Here is a 20,690-nt window from a genome sequence, read left to right as displayed (position 1 = left end):
CATCCCGTGTGAGGAGGCAGGGATTGGAGTTGTCTGCAAACAGCTGCAGGGGGCAGGGAGCATTTGTGAGGCTGATGTAAAATCAAGTGCTTGATTTATTTGCTACCAAAGACACAATGGAGAAGAACCTCCTCAGCAAAAGCCAGAAAGATCAGAAATCTCTTTGCAGTCTCTGGGTTTGGGGTCTGTGTTTGGGACTTTTTGGCCCTTCTCTGGGGGTGTTGTTAACAGTGGGAAGTGTTGCTGGTGCATGGGATCATCTCTTGCTTGTGGCTGGATGGAGGGATGGAATGGGAACTGCTGACGGTGAGATGGGAGTGAGTTTTGAGGGGTTTTGGGGTGGTTTTGGGACTTGTCAGAGCTTTTGAAGTCGCCAAGAAGTCAGGACACCCTGCTGTGATGCAGGATCTGGCTCAGATGATTCCTAAGCTGCAGGCAGCTCCACATTCTCCGTGGATGGAAGTAGCTCCATTGGACCCTCCCTCACCCACCACAGTCATTCACTACAGCTGTGGCACTTCTCACACAGAACTTTCCTGTCTCGATGCCTCTCTGCTGAGGGACTGAGCTCTGTGTGGGTTTCCATTAAAATTCATGATGCACAATAAAAATTGTGGCGAGACAAACCACTGCTCATGAAGAATTGAAGACTGCTGTTTCTGGTCAGGAAATGCTTCACAGAGCTGAGGGGGGTGTGTTAAGAGAAAGCAGAATTGAATAAGAAGCATGGCTGGATCTCTGCAGGTTAGAGGTTTAAGCAGCAAAAAATAATCAGCTCTCCTGTTCTGGCAGAGATTTGACCTGGGGTGAATCTGAGAGACACCTTGGCTTTGATTTCTGGAGACCACCTCATGCTTCTGCTCCAATCTGCCTCTTGCTTCGTGCCTTCATCTGCAAAACAGGGATAAAACAAGGACAAATCCTCTCTGTCCTGAAGCTAGAGATGATTGAAAGAGCCCTGGACCGGGACAAGATCGATACTGGCAGCAGGGAAGAGCGTGGGCGTGAGGCTGCCGGAGTCGTAGGTGGCAGTCTCGCATCTCCTGTCGATGGCTGTTAAACGAGAGGCTGTGTTTGGGGAGGATTTCACGGGGGTGGCAATGTCCGTAAGCCTTCCTGGGACGACCAGGAGGAAAGGCAGAGCTCGGTGCTCCCTGCCGTGCTCCAGGCTAACGCTGCTGGCGCTGCGGCTCGCATCCCAAATCCCTCTCTGCAGGAATCCAAAGCGCCGCTGGGTTACTGCCGTGCCGAGTGTTGCAGTGAGAGGGAGAGCTGCAGCACTTAACTTTGATTTGGTTTCTCTTTCTGCCTTTTAAGACTTTCAGGCCCACGTCTTTTTCCTTTCTCCCCACCACCTCCACCTGCTCACCACCTATCTGCAGCTGCCAGACGCTGAGCCTTGCTCCCGCCCTCGGCAGCAGGAATGTGCCTGGTGATGTTGACAGCTGCCTTGCTAGCAAGGGCTAGAGGGTGTCTGAGTCTGGAGGTCTCCTTGTGCTTTCAGAAGTTCTTTGCAGGATGCTGGGGTTTAGAAGGGACCTCCACAAATCACCAAGTCCAAACCCCTGCCAGAACAGGGCCATAGTATCTATTGCAGGTTGCGTAGGAATGCATCCAGACAGGGCTTGAAAGTCTCAGAGAAGGAGACTCCACAACCTCTCTGGACAGCCTGTGCCAGTGCTCTGTGACCCTTACCTTGTGTTGAGGTGGAACTTCTTATGCTGTAGTTTATGACCTTTTAGCCTGGAGAAGAGGAGATGAAGCGATGACTCCATCAGTGTTTATCAATACGTGAAGGGTGAATGCCAGGAGGCTGGAGCCAGGCTCTGCTGGGTGATGCCCATGACAGGACAAGGGGCAATGGGTGCAAGCTGAGGCATAGGAAATTTCATTTAAATATAAGGAGCATTTTTTTCCCTGTGAGGGTGACAGAGCACTGGAACAGGCTGCTCAGGGGGATTGTGGAGTCTCCCTCTCGAGATATTCAAAACCTGCCTGGATGTGTTGCTGTGTGATCTGGTATAGGTGATCCTGCTCTGGCAGGGGGGTTGGATTGGATGAGCTTTTGAGGTCCCTTCCAGGTCCTGACATTCTATGTTTATCACTTGTCCTATCACAAGGTGCAACTGAGATGAGTTTGTCCCCTCCCTCTTGACCCTCAGCCCTCAGATATTTATAACCATTGATTAGATCCCCTCTAAGACCTCTCTTCACCAGACCAAAAAGCCCCAGGTCCCTCAGCCTCTCCTCACAGGGCAGTACTCGAGCCCTTTAAGCATCTTTCCTCCTGTTTATGGCCAGGGCATTCCCACACACCAGCACGGAGGAACCTGGTGTGTCTGTTGCCTGTCCATGGGGTGACCTCCCAGCACCAGATGTGTCCCTAGGGTAACAGGTCCAAGCACAGGTTACTTTCTCAAGGCGTCATATGGAAATCCAGACTCTGTCCCCTGCAAGTGGTGTTAGGAGTGATCCAGAGAGGCACATCCTTGGTGCTCCCCCAGAGATTTGGGCATTTGGGAGCCTGTACAGCTTTGCACACCTGGGCTGGACAGGACTGAAAACACAAACACACATTGGCACAATTGTTGTTCAGGGCTCGGGGGCACGGGCACAGCCAGCTGGAGTGACTTCGAAGAGCTTTGGCTCTTCTTTCCTGGTGGGTAGGTAGGCTGTCCCAAGTCATCTGCTCATTTGCCCCCACTGACAAAGGAGGGTGAGATTGGGAAGCTGTAGTGCAAGGCCTGAGGCTGCTGGGTCTGGAGCTGCTTCATCAGCTCCTCTAAATAGCAGTGCTCCCCTGGGCCTCCAAGCTTTAACACCCTCATCTTCTTACTGTGGAAACTAAGCTCTTTGCTCAAGAAGTGAGGGCTTTTATCTAGATTAGGGCTGAGAAGACTAAGCAGAGAAGAGCACTGCTACCATCTGGCCCTTCGATGAGCTTTGTCTGGTCTTCGCTGGATCTTTTTTTGGTGGCTTTTGGGTTAATTTGTGCTCCTTATGCTGGAAAAGAACAACAAAAGAATCAAGGAGTGTCTGAACTGCTTGTCCCAAGGCAAGAGCTTGGCAGCAGCCTGGCTGCTCTCACCTCTCTGGTAATAGCAGAGGCTCTGGGTCCTTGAAGAGCTGTGAAGTGATGCTGTTATTGTTGGGCTGATGATCGAGAGCCCTAAAAGTGCCACTCTGGGCAGTGTATTGACACTGCTGAGGAGCTCCCAAACTGGACAGGGTTTTGGAGCCTCTGTGCCCAGGCTCTGCAGAAGCAGGTGAAGGTGAGACCCATTGGTGACCCATTTCTGTGGTAGTTTTTCATGCTGGTTTTGCTAAGGGCTGGTGCCTCTTGCTTCCAGCTGCTCTGATTATGTCCAGTGACTACATTTAGAAATGCTGCAATCTCAGGGTACTCTCCTGGCTGTTTTTTCCTGGCACATGGTGTCCCTGGGATGCTAGGCAATGCCATGGAAGGAGCCCTACAGTAAGGGAAAATAGGTCTACACTTCTCAGCACTGGCTCTGGATTTTACACAGATCTTAAGTCTAAGTTTTGGGGTGCATAGCTCTTCATTCTGAGGTGCCCAGAACCTTTGATGCTCCCATCTGTGAGGGCAGAGGGCTGTCCACCTGCATCCTCTTCTCTCCCCATTTTCTTTTTCCCTTTAGGAAAGCTGTAGCTTCCTTCTTTTAGGTTTTCTTCATCACATGGTTTGTGTTGTTATTTTCTTGTTATACCTTTTCTAGCCATGATGAGAATGATGCTGTTTGTGCTGGGAGGAGCAGATTTTGTCTTTCATGGGATTGGATATCACCTGCAGTGTGAGGTTGTGCTGCTCTGCTGCATTTCCCCCCCCCCCCCCACACACCCAGTTGTTTTCTATTTGACTACTTCCTTTTATGAACACATTTTTCCATCTGGGTTGGATTATTTAGGCATCCCAAAGACTGTTTTAAGCTGGATCTTCCCTCCCCCTCTTCCCAGGAAACAAATATTTTATACAAAAGATTTTACTGGCCTCACATGTGGTGCTGGTAATTAATTGCCTGGCAGTGAGTGGGGCTGTGGGATATGGATAACCCAGGAGTTGAGTGAGCTCCAGTGGTTGAACACCTGGGTCTGGGCTTCTCTGGTGGTTTTGAAAAGAGAAATACTTGACTCCATCAATTCTTCTGGCCCTTTTGAGGTGACCAGAGAGAGAAGGGGAATGGTTAAAATCTGAGCTCTACCCAGCACTGTGCTGCTGGGGGGGTCTTGGGCAGCTTTTCTGGGGATTCAGTATCTGAAGGGGGCCTACAAGGAAGCTGCTGAGGGACTTTTTGGGATGTCAGGAAGTGATAGGGTCGGGGGGAATGGAAGGTAGAAATGGGGAGATTCAGACTGGATGTTAGGAAGAAGTTCTTCACCGTGAGGGTGGTGAAAGCCCGGAATGGTTTGCCCAGGGAGGTGGTGGAAGCCCCATCCCTGGAGATGTTTAAGGCCAGGCTGGATGAGACAGCTTGATCTAGTGTGAGATGTGCCTGCTCATGGCACGGGGGTTGGATCTGGATGATCCTTGTGGTCCCTTGCAACTCTGATTCTATGAATTAGGGAGATGTGCTTGGGAACCAGACCTGGGGAGCATTGGGATTTTAATGCCTGAATAAATCCTTTTCATATAATCTAAACCCAAGCTTGGCTTTGCAAAGCCCTTGGCTGCTCTGCTCCCCTGCTGTGCTGGGAGGGAATAGGGGGAGCGTGACCCCATGAGTGCTCAGGATCCCTCTGCCAATCCCCTCTTAAACATGTCCCCATTTTCTGCCAGGAGAGCCCTGGATCAGGTCAGCCTGACTCACATTGCTGTGTTTTGCTGAAAAGACTCCAAAACATTTGATGCTTTCAATGGAACTAAATTGAATCTTGCTGCTGGTGTGTTGTGTGATGCAAGGTATTTGTTGCTGCCTATTTTTATCCCATGATGAGGCTTCCCAGGAAGGTCTACCCCAGCACTGGCAGGCAGGTACCTTCTCAGGTCATCTGGGAAAGAAGCATTGTCCTGAGTTCACCCCTGGAGCTCAGCCAGGCCAAGGACCCTCCCTTTGGGAGAAGACAAAGGCAGGAGGGAATGCATTATTAAAGCGAAACAGGGTGTAAGGGTGATGCAAGCTGCTTGCTTCGGGTCACTTTGTCACAGTAAATAGGCAGAACTTCCTGATTTGGGAATTCTCCTTCTTGCATGAGTGAACAAAACCTAATTTATTATCATTATTTTTGAACTATCAACTTTTTACTCCAAGCTGGAAAGAAACTTGTGACTTAAGCCTCTCTGTGACCAGGAAGTCTTGGATTTAGGTCAGTTTTAGCCCATTCTTGAGAGATCTGGACTGCAAACACCAAAGACTCCACTTTTTTTTGCTCTGCAAAGAAGGGGCTTTTCAGCTTTATGACTAGAAAATGTGTCCAAGCTGAGTCATAGAAGCATCACTTTGGGAAGATCCAGACCTTGGTGCAGCCTGTGCTGAGGGGGGGTCTTACTCCTGCTTGGGAAAAACACTGGAATAGACTGCTCAAGGGGGTTGTGGAGTTTCCCTCTCTGGAGATATTCAAGACCCACCTGGATGCATTCCTGTGTGATCTGCTATAGGTGATCCTGCTCTGCAGGGGGTTTGGACTGGATGAGCTTTCAGGGTCCCTTCCAGCCCCTGACATTCTGATTCCACGCTGCTCTTTCCTCTGAAGACAACATAATTGTTTTTAGTCTTTAACAAAATGAGGAGGAGGAGGGCAAAACTTTATTTTGCAATTAAACTAAGATTAGACTGTTGTGCTGGCTGTATGGTGGAGCCTGCTGCTGGTAACTGAGTTTAAGCTTAAATTTGCTGCCCTTTTGAATGCCCTGAAAATACTTCCTTCATCCTAGATAAAGCCCAGGATGGCAGCACAGCTCCCCGAGGCCACATCCAGTCAATGAACGAACACAATCCAAAAGAGAGATGAAATGATGAGGGATTTACTTGTCACCCTCCATCTGCATTTGTTTTCCTTTCAGGCTCCCTTTTAGCAGCAGGTAACAGAGCCTAGAAACTATCATTTATTTATTACTTTAATCCTGGAGAGCTGCACATTTTCTAGCCTGCTTGAAACGCGACACTTGGGTGCCGAAGCTGACTGCAACCCCAGGCTGCAAATTTGCTTCTCCCTGACCCTCATCAGCAAATTGCTCAACCCCTGCACCAGGCAAAGGGAAAAGACTCAGAACAAGAGGGTTTAAGCAGCTTTGCACAAATAGGATTTGCACCAGTTTGTTTCTGATAAACAACCCCCCCTGACTTCAGCTCCTCCTACTCGGCCTGAATAGCTCCAGTGGATAGAGGTTGTTCTGTTCCTCCTGTAAAGAAGATGCTCAGCTGGAAATGTGTTGTGCATGTTGGTGAAGGTGCCCAGGCTGGAATCGTTTACTGGCCACAGTGCTCTTAGGTCACAGGTTGGACTTGATTCCGACTGAATCCATTCTATGATTCCTCTCCGCCTGATGCTGAGATGTAACAGGGGTGAAGCTGCCAAACAGCAGCAACTCGGTCTTGGGTGCTGAACTTGGGGCCCTGCTGCAGCAGATGATGAAGTCAGGGGGTGGAAAAGGTGGGACGGAGGAGCCTGGTGGCACCCGTGGGTGGGGATGTTTGTGCTTGTAGTGCTTCACCTTTTGAAGCCACCGATTGAAAGGGGGAATGGGCAGCGCTGGCTGGGAAGGCAATGCCTCCAGTGTGAAATGGGCCACTGAGCTCAGCTTGCCTTCTTGTGACCCCAGAGGCCACCTCGGTGTGGTGCTCACAGCAGCACATCCATCACCCTAGGCCAGCTCCACCAAATGGGTGTTAATCTCTAGCAGAAATTAGCAGAGATCCCAAACGCTTCATCCAGTGACACTGGCATGTGTGGCCCGGGCTCCCTAAGCTCCTGTAATTACTGATGACCTCTCTTCCCAAGGCCAAACACACTCAAAGCAGGGCTGCTGCAGGGATGGATGGGCTCAGCCCCTCCAAAACATTAACTTCCAAGTTCGAGCTGGATGCTGGGATGTGTTTGGAAGCTATCAGGAGGATGAGTCGAGCCAGCTCATGGCTGCTGGCTCCAGCCTGGTGCCGTGCTCACTGCTGCCTTGCTGCAGAAATGGTGTGGAGCAACCAGCTCCTCCAGGAGGACTGGGCCCCTGAGATCAGGCTGGTCCAGATGGACTTTCCCTCTTCCCAGTGATTCACCTGCTACAGCTCTTTGCCCTCTCCATCCTTGCTACTGCATGGAGCTGGGCTGGTGATGGCTGAACCCCTCCAGCACCACTGGGTGTTTGCATTCATTAGGAACCAGGTGCCAAAGCCCAGGAGGGGATGTGACTGCAGCGTGGGGCTGGGAAAATGCAAGAGAATGCTTCCAGAGCTTTGACTCCCAAATCCACACTTGAATTGGCCATTTCCCTTGGAGCACAAAAGGATCATTCCCTGGAAAGATGCTCGCTGATTGTTAAAGCATCTCAACACAATCATTTTCCCCTGCAGAAAACTATCCAAGCCTTTTTAATCCTCCTAGAGGGAAAGCAAAGGGTGATTTTTCAAGACGACTCCAGAAAGAAATATTTGGCAGCTTTGACCTCTTGCTAAACAACTTTTGGACAGTGTGTAAACAGCCTTTGGGTTTTATAAACACTGCATCTACATCGTGGAGTAGGAAAAAACAGGCTGAGGCCATCACGTGAAGGGAAGATGAATTGCTTCCGGCTGCTTAAGTATTTTTGTGTTTGCTCAGGGTTAAGGGTTTGAGGCTGGACATATTTTGCATGGGAAATCTGGGAGGAGAGAGAGGTGGCACTGGAGGGGGAGATGCACCTGAATGCAGAAATTGTGGAAGTGGCTGCTGACAGCAATCCCTGAGCGTGTAGGATAACTGGGGAGCGGGGTTGTCATAGAATCAACCAGGTTTGAGGAGACCTCCAAGCTCATCCAGTCCAACCTAGCACCCAGCCCTAGCCAGTCAAATAGACCATGGCACTAAGTGCCTCATCCAGGCTTTTCTTGGACACCTCCAGGGACAGTGACTCCACCTCCCTGGGCAGCCCATTCCAATGCCAATCACTCTCTCTGGCAACAACTTCCTCCTAACATCCAGCCTAAACCTGCCCTGGCACAACTTGAGATTGTGTCCCCTTGTTTTATTGCTGGTTGCCTGGGAGAAGAGACCAACCCCACCTGGCTACAGCCTCCCTTCAGGTAGTTGTAGACAGCAATGAGGTCCCCCCTGAGCCTCCTCCAGGCTGCACACCCCCAGCTCCCTCAGCCTCTCCTCATAGGGTTTGTGTTCTAGGCCCCTCACCAGCTTTGATGCCCTTTTCTGGACACATTCCAGCACCTCAACATCTCTCTTGAATTGAGGAGCCAAGAACTGGACACAGTACTCAAGGTATGTTCCTGCTCCCCTCTGCTCTAGAGGGATCAGTTTGGATGCAGAAAGGTCCATCATCCTCCCAGACCATCTCTTTTCTTTTTGTTGAGGAAATGCTTCTGGCTTCTAACAAATGTGTTTTTTTTCTCTCCTCTTCTCACTGTGAGAAATGATTGAGCATTTGCCAGTGGCAAAAATAACCAAACCATACAACCCCTCTCTCCCCCTCCAAAATAAACAGAGTGGCCAGGGAGCAGCCCCAGTGGGTGCAAGTGGAGAGGCTGATGGAGCACCCCTCACTCTCCTGCAAGCCCCTAGGGTGAGCAGCTCAGGGATGAGCCATCATTAGTGTCCAGAGTGAACACTCCTGAGAAGCTGAGCCACACAGCATGCTGCAAGGAGGTGCTTTGGGGGTCTCCTGTTGCTGTCAGAGAATCCAGTGGGAATTAGCACACATCCCACTGATATGGCCTAGCACCAGACTTGGCAGAGTTAGGTCACAGTTGGATTTGTTGACCTTAAAAGGGTTTTCCAACCAAAATGATTCTGTGAAGCCACCAACTCTCCCCTGCAGTCCCTGGGAGGTGAGCATTGCCTTTCCTGCTGGGAAAGGTCCCATGAGTGAGTGCTGGAGAGACCTTCTCTTGTGCCTTCCCAGGTTGGTGGAGGAGAGGCAGCAACTGCTGGAGAGATAATGAGGTGATGGCACATTTATGTGCCTCAGCAAGCCCAGTTTTGGGAGGGGGGGGAATGTGGCATCTGGAGGTGAAATGGTTTGGCCAAGGATGCTGCATAAACAGACCATTCTCCTTCTGTCACAGCAGGATCCTTTGGAGAGGGTCTCAGGTTTGGCTTGAGTGCAGATTCTTTCTTCTGAAAACACGTGCAGGTGCCATTGGTTTAGTGCAGGGATAAGATGTAGCAAATGAATAATTAAAAAGCTTCCCACGCTGTGGTTTTGGGGTTTGGGCAGCTCTGTGCTGCTGCCTGTAGCAACTTTTCTCACCCTGGTACACAGGCTCAATGAACAGGTCTCTGCTTCCCCTGTGTCTGGTCCTTTCCAAACCATCTCCTCTGGGCTAGGCTGAAAACAAGCACCAGAGCTCCGGACAGACTTCGAGCAGGAGGAAGATTCTTCCCTCTCTATTGCACTGATTTATCTTTAGCTACTTAGGTTGTGTTCTCCCTGGCTTTGGGAGATGAAGATAGGGATTTTATTTTTCCTACCCTTTTCACTTGCCTTTTCCAGCTTGGGACAAATGCAGAGGTGAATGAAGGAAGACTTCATCCATTGCCTGGAGGAAACATAAATGCTTCTACAGTAGATTCTTTCATTTCCCCTTAAAAACCTCTCTCAGCACATGTAATGTTCCTCATCATTACATTGTCCCATTTATCCTGGACTTCAGTTCATCTGCAATTACATCTTGCTGCCTTTCAGGAGGCCCTTCAACCCTGTCTCACTGCTGTGCCTTGTCAAAGCTGAATCGAATCAAGCTTAGGATGTGGGTAGCCTTTTGTTCTTTTAAAATCCTATTTTTCAATTTGCCCTTCTTCCCCAGAGATTGTCTGCTGAGGCTGACTGCTCTCCTGGCTGGATTTGGTGCTGACTTCTCACAGCAAGGCTGATCTGTTTTGTTAGTTTGGTGTTTTTTTGATGAAGAAAAAGAAGGGGGAAAATCACATTGGCTCTGAGACTCCTTTAAATGCCATCTTGAAAGTGATATTTCTTTATAGGCAGCTTGGTCCTTTCCACATAGTGAGCAGCACTAACCTCAGCCTGATGCTGACATTTAAAATGGATCCTGATCATTCCGTCCTTATCCAGAAAAATCAGCAGGTCCTGCACTGCCTTCCAAGCAAGAGTTGGATGAGAAATAGAGCTTGGTCCCAGCTCAGTCTCTGGTTTGAACACCCTGTTTGGGGAAGGGACAGATGCAGAGGTAGCTGCTCCAAAGGCTGGGACCTGCTGTGGTTTTGTTCAGTCTTGCCAAGATCTGGGTCGTGGAGCAGCTGAGGGAACTGGGGTTGTTTACCCCAGAGAAGAGGAGGCTCAGGGGAGACCTGAAAGGAGGTGGGAGCCAGGAATCACAAAAGCACAGAATGTCAGGGGCTGGAGGGGACCTGGACAAGTCATCCAGTCCGATCCCTCTGCCTGAGCAGGTCACACAGGAATGCATCCAGGTGGGTTTTGAGTGTCCCCAGAGGAGGAGACTCCACAGCCTCTCTGGGCAGCCTGCTCCAGGGCTCTGTCACACTCATAGGGAAAAAGTTTTTCCTTATGTTTATGTGGAATCTTCTCTGTTCCATCTTGCATCCATTGCCTCTTGTCCTATCACTTCACGTCAGGGTGCCTGTTGGTCTCTTCTCCCTAGAAAGTGCTAGGACAATAGGAAATTGCCTCAAGCACCACCAGGGGAGGTTTAAATTGGATATTAGGAGAAACTTCTTCACTGAAAAGGTTCTCAAATACTTGGACAGGCTCCCCAGGAAGACACTGAACGTCCATCCCTGGGGGTGTTCAAAAGATGCAGAGATGTGGTGCTGATGGACATGGCTTAGCACTGGGTGTGGTGGTGTTGGTTGGACTCAATGATCTTAAAAGTCTTTACCATCTGAAAAGATTCTGTGATTGTAAGAGCTGTTAGGTGAGGAAGAACTCATAAACTCCCATGGCTGGGTGTTTCAGATGGAGCATGGGAGCTGTTGAATACAGAAGCAGTGTCTTGCAGAACACCCATTGATGGAGCTCTGCAAGTGTTCTGAGCAATAACCCTCTTCTGAACAGCCCACGTTGGACCAGACTTGCCCAAAGTGGATTTTCCAATTTTAAAATGGGATTCCTGGGCAGAACCTGGGATTAGAAAAGGATTTTTCTGCCTTAGGCAGGCTGAGAAATGCATCTTCCCCATTTAATCCTGCGAGACCATGGGCAATGGAGTTAGCTACAGCACTTTAAGGTGCACGTTGCAAAGGACGCCTCAAATGGGCTGACAGGAGAGCAGTGTAATGAGATTGCAATGTTCCAGTGAGCCCAGCCAGTCCTTTAGGGAAGTGGGAAGTTATTTTAGCCATGACTAATCTGAACCCAAATGTATGTGTGTGCATGTGTGCAAAGCAGTGGTGAGTACCCACAGCTGAGGGGTCAGGCAGATGAGGGTGAAGGTCTCTGTTTTGAGGTATTTGATGTTGGACCTCCTGCTTGCCAGCTTATTCCATCAGATACAGCTCGTGGTATGGATGTTCCTCAGCTTCTGTATAATGGATTGAAAAGCTTCAGTTTCTTTTTGATGTGGAAGTGAGAACATTCCTAAGTTTGAGGCTTGGGGGGAGAAAGGAAACATTTTCTTTCATCATCTCTGTGGAAGAGGAGAAACCTTTTTCCTTCGTGGTCGCACAATTTGAGGTTACTCCTTTTAAAGCAGTGGACTCTTCAGGCACACCCTTTAGTATCTGATATCATAAGGAGTAAAACCAGAGTTTAAAATTAAACCAAAACCCCCTAAAAACCCAACAGCAAACTCCCTCAGACTAACATCAACTAATTTTCAGTTTGCACACATCTGCACCAAGACAAAAAAAATGCACCTTGGCTGTGGCTCCACTAATGAGTTTAGCAGAATATTTCGTCAGATGGAGAGCTGCAGAGCAAGCTCCAGCCCATGGAAAGCTTGGAGGTCAACCTGGTTCCCAGCACACAAGTGCTTGGGTCAAGTTTTTTGGCACAGGGTGGAGTTAGTGTTTTGAGAGAGTATGGAGAATTGTGTGTGAGAGTTGTGGTGAGGTTGGGTCTGTAGCTGGACGAGACCTTTATGAGGATGCAGTACTGAATAATACTCCAGGAGGTGAAGTATCACTTAGGAGTGAATATAAATATCTAGAGGATGGTCAAGAGGATGGGGCTGGGCTCTTCCCTCTGATAGGACAAGGGGCAATGGGTACAAACCAGAACACAGGATGGATGTTCTACTTAAGGACAGATTTCTTTACTTTGAAGGTGACAGAGCACTGGACAAAGCTGCCCAGAGGTTGTGGAGCCTCCTTCTCTGGAGGCTTTCAAAACCAGCGTGGATGTGGTCCTGGGCAACCTGCTGTGGATGACCCCACATTACCAGTGAGGTTGTACTAGATGTTTTCCAGAGATGCCTTTCAACCCAAACCATTTTCTGAGTTGATTATGATTCCATGATCTGCATGCCTTGTACCACTGAGCCACCCAGGCTGAGGCTGGAGGTGCTGCCCTGAGTGGTTGCAGTGCCTTTTGCATCTGCTCACGGGGAGCACAAACCTGGTGCCTCTGACCTGGCAGAACTCTGTGTTTGCTTCACAGTGGCGTAACAGGAGCACACCCTACACTCTGTTCTGCTTTTTTCTGCTGGCTTTGTCCCATCTGCTATAAATACCAGGTTGGGAGCAGTCCATGAACTCTACCCTGCTGACAGAAGTGTCACAAGTGCAAAGGTTGGGGTTTATGTATTTACTCAGGGCCACGGTTGCTGAGCACTCTTACCTCCTTAGCTAGGATGCAGCTCTGCCCAGATGGGGTCCCTCAGGCTGAGCTCTCCTACCTTTCTTCATGGCAAGTGGGGAAGGAAAGGGGTTTGTGACTTCAGTCCAAGCTGGGAGTGCATGGCCCACTCTTGGGATCTGCAGGGGCTGCATGTGGTGGTCTGCCACAAATGTGAAATGAAGCTGGAGAGGTGGAGAGATGCCCATGTCTTCCTGGCATGGGCAGTCCTGCAACCTGTGCTGACAAGGTTGCCCCATCTGCTGGGGCTTGGCACAGAGAGCCTTTCATAAAGGAGGGAAAAATCAGTGACAGGCTGGATTTGACCCTCCAGAACCAAGATGTTTAGCCTGATACGATCTGAGGAGATCAGTCTTGAGCTACTGAAAGCAGTACATGTTCTCTAGTGGCTTCTTTCTCCAGACCAGGCTGCACATTTCAATTCCACATGGATAAGCACTTCCCATTGCTGCTTCTTGGTGTGGGCAGAGATGTTGCCAGCTCACCTCGTGTTGCTCCTGCAGCCAGAGGGGCTTGAGTGAGTTCAGGAGCACACTGCCCAGTGGGTTCTCTCAGCAGACCTGGAGTGAGCATTATCCTCCCAGTCCAGTAGGGATGGGCATGCCCAAAAACACCTTATTGCAGGACAAGATCTGCATACCTGGCATAGACCAGCATAGAGATTCTGATAGGCACACAACCCATGTTGCCTGCTCCCAGCACAGATGAGGGTTCATGAGATCTCTGATGTCTCATCTGCCAGCTGGGTGGACTGAGATAACTGGACAGGCTGGTAGCATAAACTGGCTCTTGGCATAAGCAAAGCAGATGCTCTTCCCTTCAGCCTGGATAAGATTCATGCAATGATGTCTCTCTGTGGCCTTGAATTCTGCAGGGGTGAGGGAGTCTCATCCCTGACAGGGGCTTATCTTTCTGCTTCTTTTGTTTGGAGAGGTGAATGGACCTGACCTTGCTGGCTTCTTGCTGTACAACAGACTTAGAGATGTGTGTGAAGAACAGGCTCTGAGATCAAAGACAGGGGCAGGCAGAGGATTTTAGGGCTGGAAGCTCCTTATCTGCTATCTGATGGACAGAGAGGTTGTGTGTATGTCAGCACCCAGTGTGGAGCTGCTGCTCAGGGAAGTACTGATGATGCTCAGTCAGTCTGGCTGGGAAAATTGCTTTCTGGAGAATGGATGTGTGAAGTGACCTGTCCCCTTCCCATGGACTTTGGGGTACTCTATCAGGCTCCAGGTCTGAAATGGTGCTCCTTATGTTGGATTTTCAGACACAGGCTCTGTGCAATGTCTTGCAGGGCCACAGCAGCACTTGATTTTTTAATGTTGTTATGTGTTTATGTTGTTATCACCCTGATAATAGCATGAAGAGGACTGATCCTTTTAAAGGGAGGAGGATGCACCTAGAATGGAGGCTGCAGGGGCAAATGCTGCCAAGGGGGTCTGGCATCTCTTCCTGCTGTCTGCTGTTTGCATTGGTTTGGTACTAGCCTTGGTCAAGCTGAAAGCTGATTGGACTTGGTGATCTTAAAGGTCGTTTCCAGCCCGAAGGATTCTGTGATTCTGTTGTGTGGTTGAATATGGGATGGGGAGCTGCTGGAAGGAGCAATCTGTGCAAGGGGTAGTTGCAGTTGCTGGATGAGGATGAAGTGAGGGTGGCTTTGGCTGGGGCGGGGGATGGCAGGGCACAGACAGTGACTTCCAACTGAGCACTGGAGCAGCTGTTTGAAGGGGTTGAAGGCGAAAGAGGAGGCCAGAAGGTGCAGGAGCAGTCACCATTTGTTGTAACACCGAACTCGGAGCTGGGAGTTCCGCAGTTGTCCCTGCCCGAGGATGGGTTCAGGGGAGGACCTGAAGGGCTGGGCAGGGCTGCAGGGGGGTGTCCCCCAGGTCAGAACACAGCCCTGTAAGGGACAAGCACGGCCAAGAACCTGGAGGTCCCTTGGGGTGAAGATAGAGCAGGGAAACCCCTTGGTGCTCCTCCCCGGGAACCACCAGCGGGGATGCCTCACGTAGCCTGCACCGGGCGCCGCTGCCTCCCCCCGCCCCGGTGCAATCCCCCCCCCCCCAGCCTCGATGCAAACCCTCCGCCGCCAGCCCCCCCACGCCCATGCAACCTCCTCCCCGCGGTGCTATCCCCAGCCCTGCGGGACTAGACAAGGCGGCGGAGGAAGGAAGAGCCCCAGCCGGCTCCAGCTTCCTTCGCAAGCCCTGCCTCGGCGCACGGTGCCCGCCCCCGGCCCTCCCCCGCCTCTCCCCGTCGCATGCACCCCACACCCGGGCTGAGCCGAGCGGGGCTGAGCCGAGCCGAGAGGAGTCCCCGCCGCCGCCCTTGCCGTGCAACAGTTGCCCCGAATTGTGGCCACCCATTCGCCCTCCCGCCCGGCCCTCGTCCCGCTCCCTGGGGATCCCCTTCGGCGCCGGGAGGAGGAGGAGGAGGAGGCGGCGAAGGCTGCTCGGAGCCGCCGCCGTTTTGCAGGGCTGAGCACTGCCTCTTTCGTCGCTCCGCCGCCGCCCGGGAAGGGAGCCGGGAGAAGGAGCTTCTTAGATCCCGGCTTCTTGCTTCCCCACAGCGATGGAGCGGGGCGGGGGGGGACCGGCGCGGCTTCTCCTCGCCGGGCGCTGCCGTTCTTGCCTTCGTCTGCGGGAGCGAAGCAGACCCGCCGCCGAGCACCGGCACCCCTGCTAGGATCCTGGGGCCACCGAACCCTATCCCGGATCCCCTGAATTCCTTGTGCGTCCCCTTGAACCCTTCTTGCATCTTCCCCAACCCCTTGTGCATTCCCCTGTGCAACCCTCGCCCTCCACCCCTTTGTGCATCCCTCTCTGCGTTCCCAAATCCCCTGTGCATCCCCTCCATCCTCTTGTTCACCACCCCCGGCCCCCTAGTGTCGCCCTTTCCGTGCCTTCCAGCCCTAAGCCACTCTCCTTTTGCATGCAGCCCCGGGGCTGCAGGAGCCGAGGCCACAAGCCATGGGTACCAAGCAGACCAAGGGCTGCCAGCCGGGCAGCACCGGGGAGAGCCCCCAGGCCCACCACCGCAAGAAAGTACCCCCCCGGGAAAGGGGAGACTTCCTTGCCTCCCTCGTGGTGAAGTCCGGCGAGAAGTTTGGGAAGGGTGGTGGCAGCACCTTGCCCCCTTACCACCGGCGGATCTGCATGATTCAGGACATGCTGGTGCTGGTGAAGCAGGGGAAGCAGGAGGAGGCCACCGAGCTGCTGAAGCACCTGCGGCAGGTGAGCTTGGGCGGGTTTCTTCTGGGGGAGAGGGGGCTGCCAGCTTTGGGTGGGGGAACGACAATCTATAAGCTAAACACGTCCCACTTTTGAAAGCCTGCTGGCAGAAGAGCGGGGGACACGCCTCGGTGTTGTGGGTCTGACTTGGTGTGGCGTAATTTTGGGGAAGTGGCTGAGGAGCTGCAGGGTGGTCATGGTGTTGGAGATGGGAAAATAACCCCGGGGAGATGCTTTGCATTGTCTGCAGCGAGGAACCCTGCCGGGTTCGTTTTTCCTCCTCCCCTTCATTGCTTGTGCTGATAGCTCTGGGGTATGCAGCTCGCACAGCCCACTCGAGGAGGTTCCCACTCAACTTTCCTAAAGTTTGGTCGCTGAGGCAGATCTGTAAAAGCGCTGAGGCAATTCGAGCTGGCAGCTTTGGAGAAGCAGCTCTTTTCTTCCCGACGCAGAAATACCAGGAGTTGGCAGCACTGCTTTTTTATCTTTGTTCTTCTTGGCACACAATCACTTGGTGGAGTTCTGCTGATGTTGACTGGAGCTTGAAGGAATGAGCGTGCGAGACGCTGCGCGGGAGCGTGGAATTAACTGTGTGGAGCATGAGACCTCTTCCCTCCAAAGGCTGTTGGAGCTGGACGTTAGCCGAGGAGCAACACTATGGGAAGTTGTTGTGAGCAGACCGAAGGGTAGCTGAGGAGCACTGCACCGCACCCAGAAAATGAGCATTTAACCTTTTCTGGTGGTAGAAGGTGAAGGGCTCGCCCAGGGTAGTGGCAGAGCCCCCATCCCAGAAGGTCTTTGAGTAGTGTTGTGGATGTAGTGCTGAGGGTTATGCTTTAGTGGAGGAGCTGTCAGTATCAGGCTAACGATTGTACTTGGTGATCTTAAAGGCTTTTCCCAATCTAGGTAATCCTAGGGTTTTGTGAGACACCAGAGTGAGCTGCTGGGCGTTTCCAGGGCTCTGGGGCACACAGGGGTTTGAAAACCATCAAGTTTTCCATACAAGCTGAAGACAGCCTCGTCTTTGAGCTTGCTTCTGAGCTTGCTTTTTCTCTGCTGTAACCAGGTCTACCACCTGAGAAGCTGCTCAGATCTTCACTGATAGCTGTGCTTAGTGTCAGTCTGTCGACATGAAACTGCAGCTCGTTCAGAGGCTGATGGTTTTCTTCTTGCTTTTTGGTGGGGTGTTTTCCCCCCGTTTTCTGGTCCTGTGAACACTTCAGCAAAGTGGATGTGCTGTTAGGGGCACATCCCTGTGACCTCTTCAGCCTGCTCAGAGGCATGCTGCCATGTACCCTGCGGGCCAGGGTCCTTCTGCCCACCCGGTTTGCGTGACTTAGGAGTGCGTTTGGAGAAGTCTGAAGGGTTTCAGCTGTGTTTGTGTTCCCTGACAGAAAGCTCTTGCCATTTTCTCTCAACATCGAGATAACGTAGGGTTTTATTTCTGATGTCTGTGCCCCCTCCCTGGGAGCTGGGGCTCTGACTCTTTGGGACAGTGACCTCTCCATATAGCATCCGTTGAAGACATGGCCAGGAAACCCCTGTGGAGCAGAAGCAGCTGTGAGTTGGGCAGCAGATCCATGCCTGAATTTTGCACCCTCTCGGCCATGCCAGAGTTTTATCGCTGTACCCACAGCCCATTGGAGCTGGCAGGAAGGCAGGTGCTAAGTTTAGAAGGTGTTTATCTCAAATTCTCCCCAGCCCCAAATAAATCTTGGTCCCACTGAAGTACTGTGAGTTGTTCCAAGTTCTCTCTGGCTTCAGATAGTGTTAGCAGCAGCGCTCTGGTCCATCCTCTCCTTCCCTGTGGGTTGGCTACACACTGTGGTGTGAGGGAGCTGGGCTGTGTCACAGTGGCTGCCCTGATGACAGATGTGACTGTGAGGACATCCCATCATCTGAACTGGGGGGGATAAATGGTAGAAATTAATGTTGAAGTGCTGGGGGAAGCGAGGAACCTCTTACAGTCAGACAAGTCTTTGTGGAGTGAATGTTTCTGAAGAGCTTGCTCTGATAAAATAGCTCTTAGAGCATCAAAATAGGGAACACTTTGTCCTAGATACTATAATAGACTCCAAGCACATTTTTAATGAGGCTGTATTATTCCTTGCCTTTGAGTAGCGAATGTGGGATGCCCCACTGAACAAATCCCACTTGCTGTGGTTTTCCACAGGCTGGCTTTTGGAAGGTAGTGTTTTAGGGCTGCATTGGTGGCTGCAGAGGTTTGCTTGGTTTGCTCCCAGGGAGCTGTGGCTGTGAGGTGGTGGGAGTCTTTGTGAGCAGAGTTCCTGATGCACCACAGCCTGAAAGTGAAGATGTGGGAGAAGAGATGAGCTTCTTCCAGCAGAGAGAGATGGATGAATGAACCTGATGGGGCAGAGACCTTTCCCCATGAGCCGTTTGTGCCCAGGTGGCAAAGAAAGCCAACGGCATCCTGGCTTGTATTAGAAATGCTGTGTCCAGCAGGAGCAGGGAGGTGATTGTCCCCTTGTACTCTGCTCTGGTGAGGCCACACCTTGAGTATTGTGTTCAGTTTTGAGCACCTCATTGCAAGAGGGATGTGGAGGTGCCGGAGTGAGTGCAGAGCAGGGCAATGAAGCTGGTCAAAGGCCTGGAAAATAAATGTTACAGAGTGACTGAAGGGGCTGGGGATGGTTAGTGTGGAAAAGAGGAGGCTGGGAGCAGACCTCACCACTGTCTACAGCTACCTGAAAGGATGCTGTGGAGAGGTTGGTGCTGATATCTTCTCACAGGTAAATAGTGAAAAAGAAGGAATGGCTTCAAGCTGTGACTGGGTAAGTTTGTACTAGACATTAGGAAAAATTGTTTCACAGAAAGTGGTCAGGCATTGGAATGGTCTGCCCAGGGAGGTGATAGAGTCGCCAACCCTGGATGGGTTTGAAAGTTGTTTGGGTGTGGTGCCTGGGGATATGGTTTAGGGTGAACCTTGTAGAATAGGGTTATCTTTACTGTGAGGGTCACAGAGCACTGGAACAGGCTCCCCAGAGAGGTAGTGGAGTCTGCTCTGGAGACTTTGAAGGCCTCCCTGGATGTGTTCCTCTGTGACCTGAGCATGGTTCTGCCCTAGCAGGGGGTTGGACTCGATGGAAAGGACCTAGAGAGATCAATCCCTGACATCCTGTGATCAGTTGGGCTTGGTGCTCCTGAGGGGCTTTTCCAACCCGGATGTTTCTGTGTGTGATTTACACCACGTCCGCCGCAGCGGGGCTGTGGCGTGTGTTGGTCCCTGTAGCCGCTCTTGTAACGTGCGGTGCTGCCGCAGCAGCGCCGGGTGTTAGAGCAAACCCAGTGACCTGGTGCCCGGCTCTCAGCTGCAGTTAGGCTTTGTATTTTTTGCAAATCCCAGCCATGTAGGTCACTGGGAGCCTTTCCACTGACTTCACCAAGCTTTGAAGCCAGCCCAGCGTGCTAGCGATAGGGTAGGTGACAGCCTTTGGATGTGCTCCATCGTTTTTCTTCTGAGCGAGATAAGCACATGGCCAGCCCTAAGGCTGACCAGCTTTAGAGCTTTCCTTAATGTAAGGTCCTGCCCGACCTACCCACTGCAAGATGAGGCTCAGGAGGTTCCTCCTCCAGCCAGCTAAGGCTTCCACAAAGCTATGTTTGATTAGCCAAAGAGGAGGGCAGCAAAACCGTGTTTTAGAGATCATGTTGGAGGACAGGCAGGTTCTACCCTTCCAGCCCCACCCCTGGCACCAGTATTCAGGGTGGATTTCTGTATTTCACCAAATGTATCCCTCCTGCTCCCCTCCTCTAAAATGGGAGTGGGTAGTGATGCTGCTTTCTTTACCAGCTCTCATGAGGATTAATTAGTGTGTTCCCAAGGACGCTTGGAGGTTGCAAACAACTCTAAAAGTGCGAAGATAGAAAGTGCTTTAAAAAAGATGAGCAGCAGGCAGGGGACTTTGCTTTAAGACTGCTCCCCAGAGAGGTCAGAAGTGGTCTCTGGTGCGGAGGCAATTTGATCCCACTGCCTGCCCTCGAAGTAACACTGAAGTTATTACTGTGTGCTAGGGCTGGCAGTGACTGTTTGGAAGGGTATGTTCTCCTCTGGCACAGCCAGCCTGAGCTCACAGCAGTTGTTCTTTCTTTGTGCTCTGCCAACAGCCTGGAGCCCAAACCTCCCACTGCAAAACTGAAATCCCCTCTCCAAGAGGTGCCATCCACTGCCCTCTTTGCATGAGGTGTGTTTTCTTGTCAGCCATCCTCACCAGTGTTCCCCATGGGATGTTGTGGCAGGGAAATGCATTGGAGGACAGGTGGAAATGCACTGAAATACTTAATGTGTTATTGAGGCTGGAGTTTGGGATTGTGAGAAGCTTCTTGTCATGCAGTCATAGAATGATGTGGGTTGGAAGGGACCTTAAAGATCATCCAGTTTCAACCCCCCTGCCATGGGCAGGGACACCTTCCACTAGATCAGATTACTCGAGGTCCCATCCAACCTGGCATTGAACACCTCCAGGGAGGGAGCATCCATAGCCTCCCTGGGCAACCTGTTTCAGTGT

At 51.4% G+C, this 20,690-nt stretch overlaps 1 protein-coding gene across 2 annotated transcripts in view; it reads left to right on the top strand.

The window, feature by feature from the left end:
* LRRC75A (leucine rich repeat containing 75A) overlaps positions 1-20,690 on the top strand; it is a 106,803-nt gene that overhangs the window by 4,685 nt on the left and 81,428 nt on the right. Inside the window, exon 2 of one of the 2 annotated variants that reach the window (XM_064165983.1) lies at positions 16,096-16,164. In XM_064165983.1, the coding sequence (XP_064022053.1) occupies positions 16,099-16,164 (66 nt within the window). In that variant the 5' untranslated portion in view covers positions 16,096-16,098. Of the gene's footprint in view, positions 1-15,868; positions 16,165-20,690 lie in introns of both variants that reach the window. The other variant, XM_064165981.1, reaches the window with a different exon arrangement.

This window comes from Pogoniulus pusillus, chromosome 27, assembly GCF_015220805.1.
Source record: "Pogoniulus pusillus isolate bPogPus1 chromosome 27, bPogPus1.pri, whole genome shotgun sequence".
NCBI lineage: Eukaryota > Metazoa > Chordata > Aves > Piciformes > Lybiidae > Pogoniulus > Pogoniulus pusillus.
The sequence above is the reverse complement of the archived record's forward strand: the minus strand, read 5'-3'. Positions and strand labels throughout refer to the sequence as shown.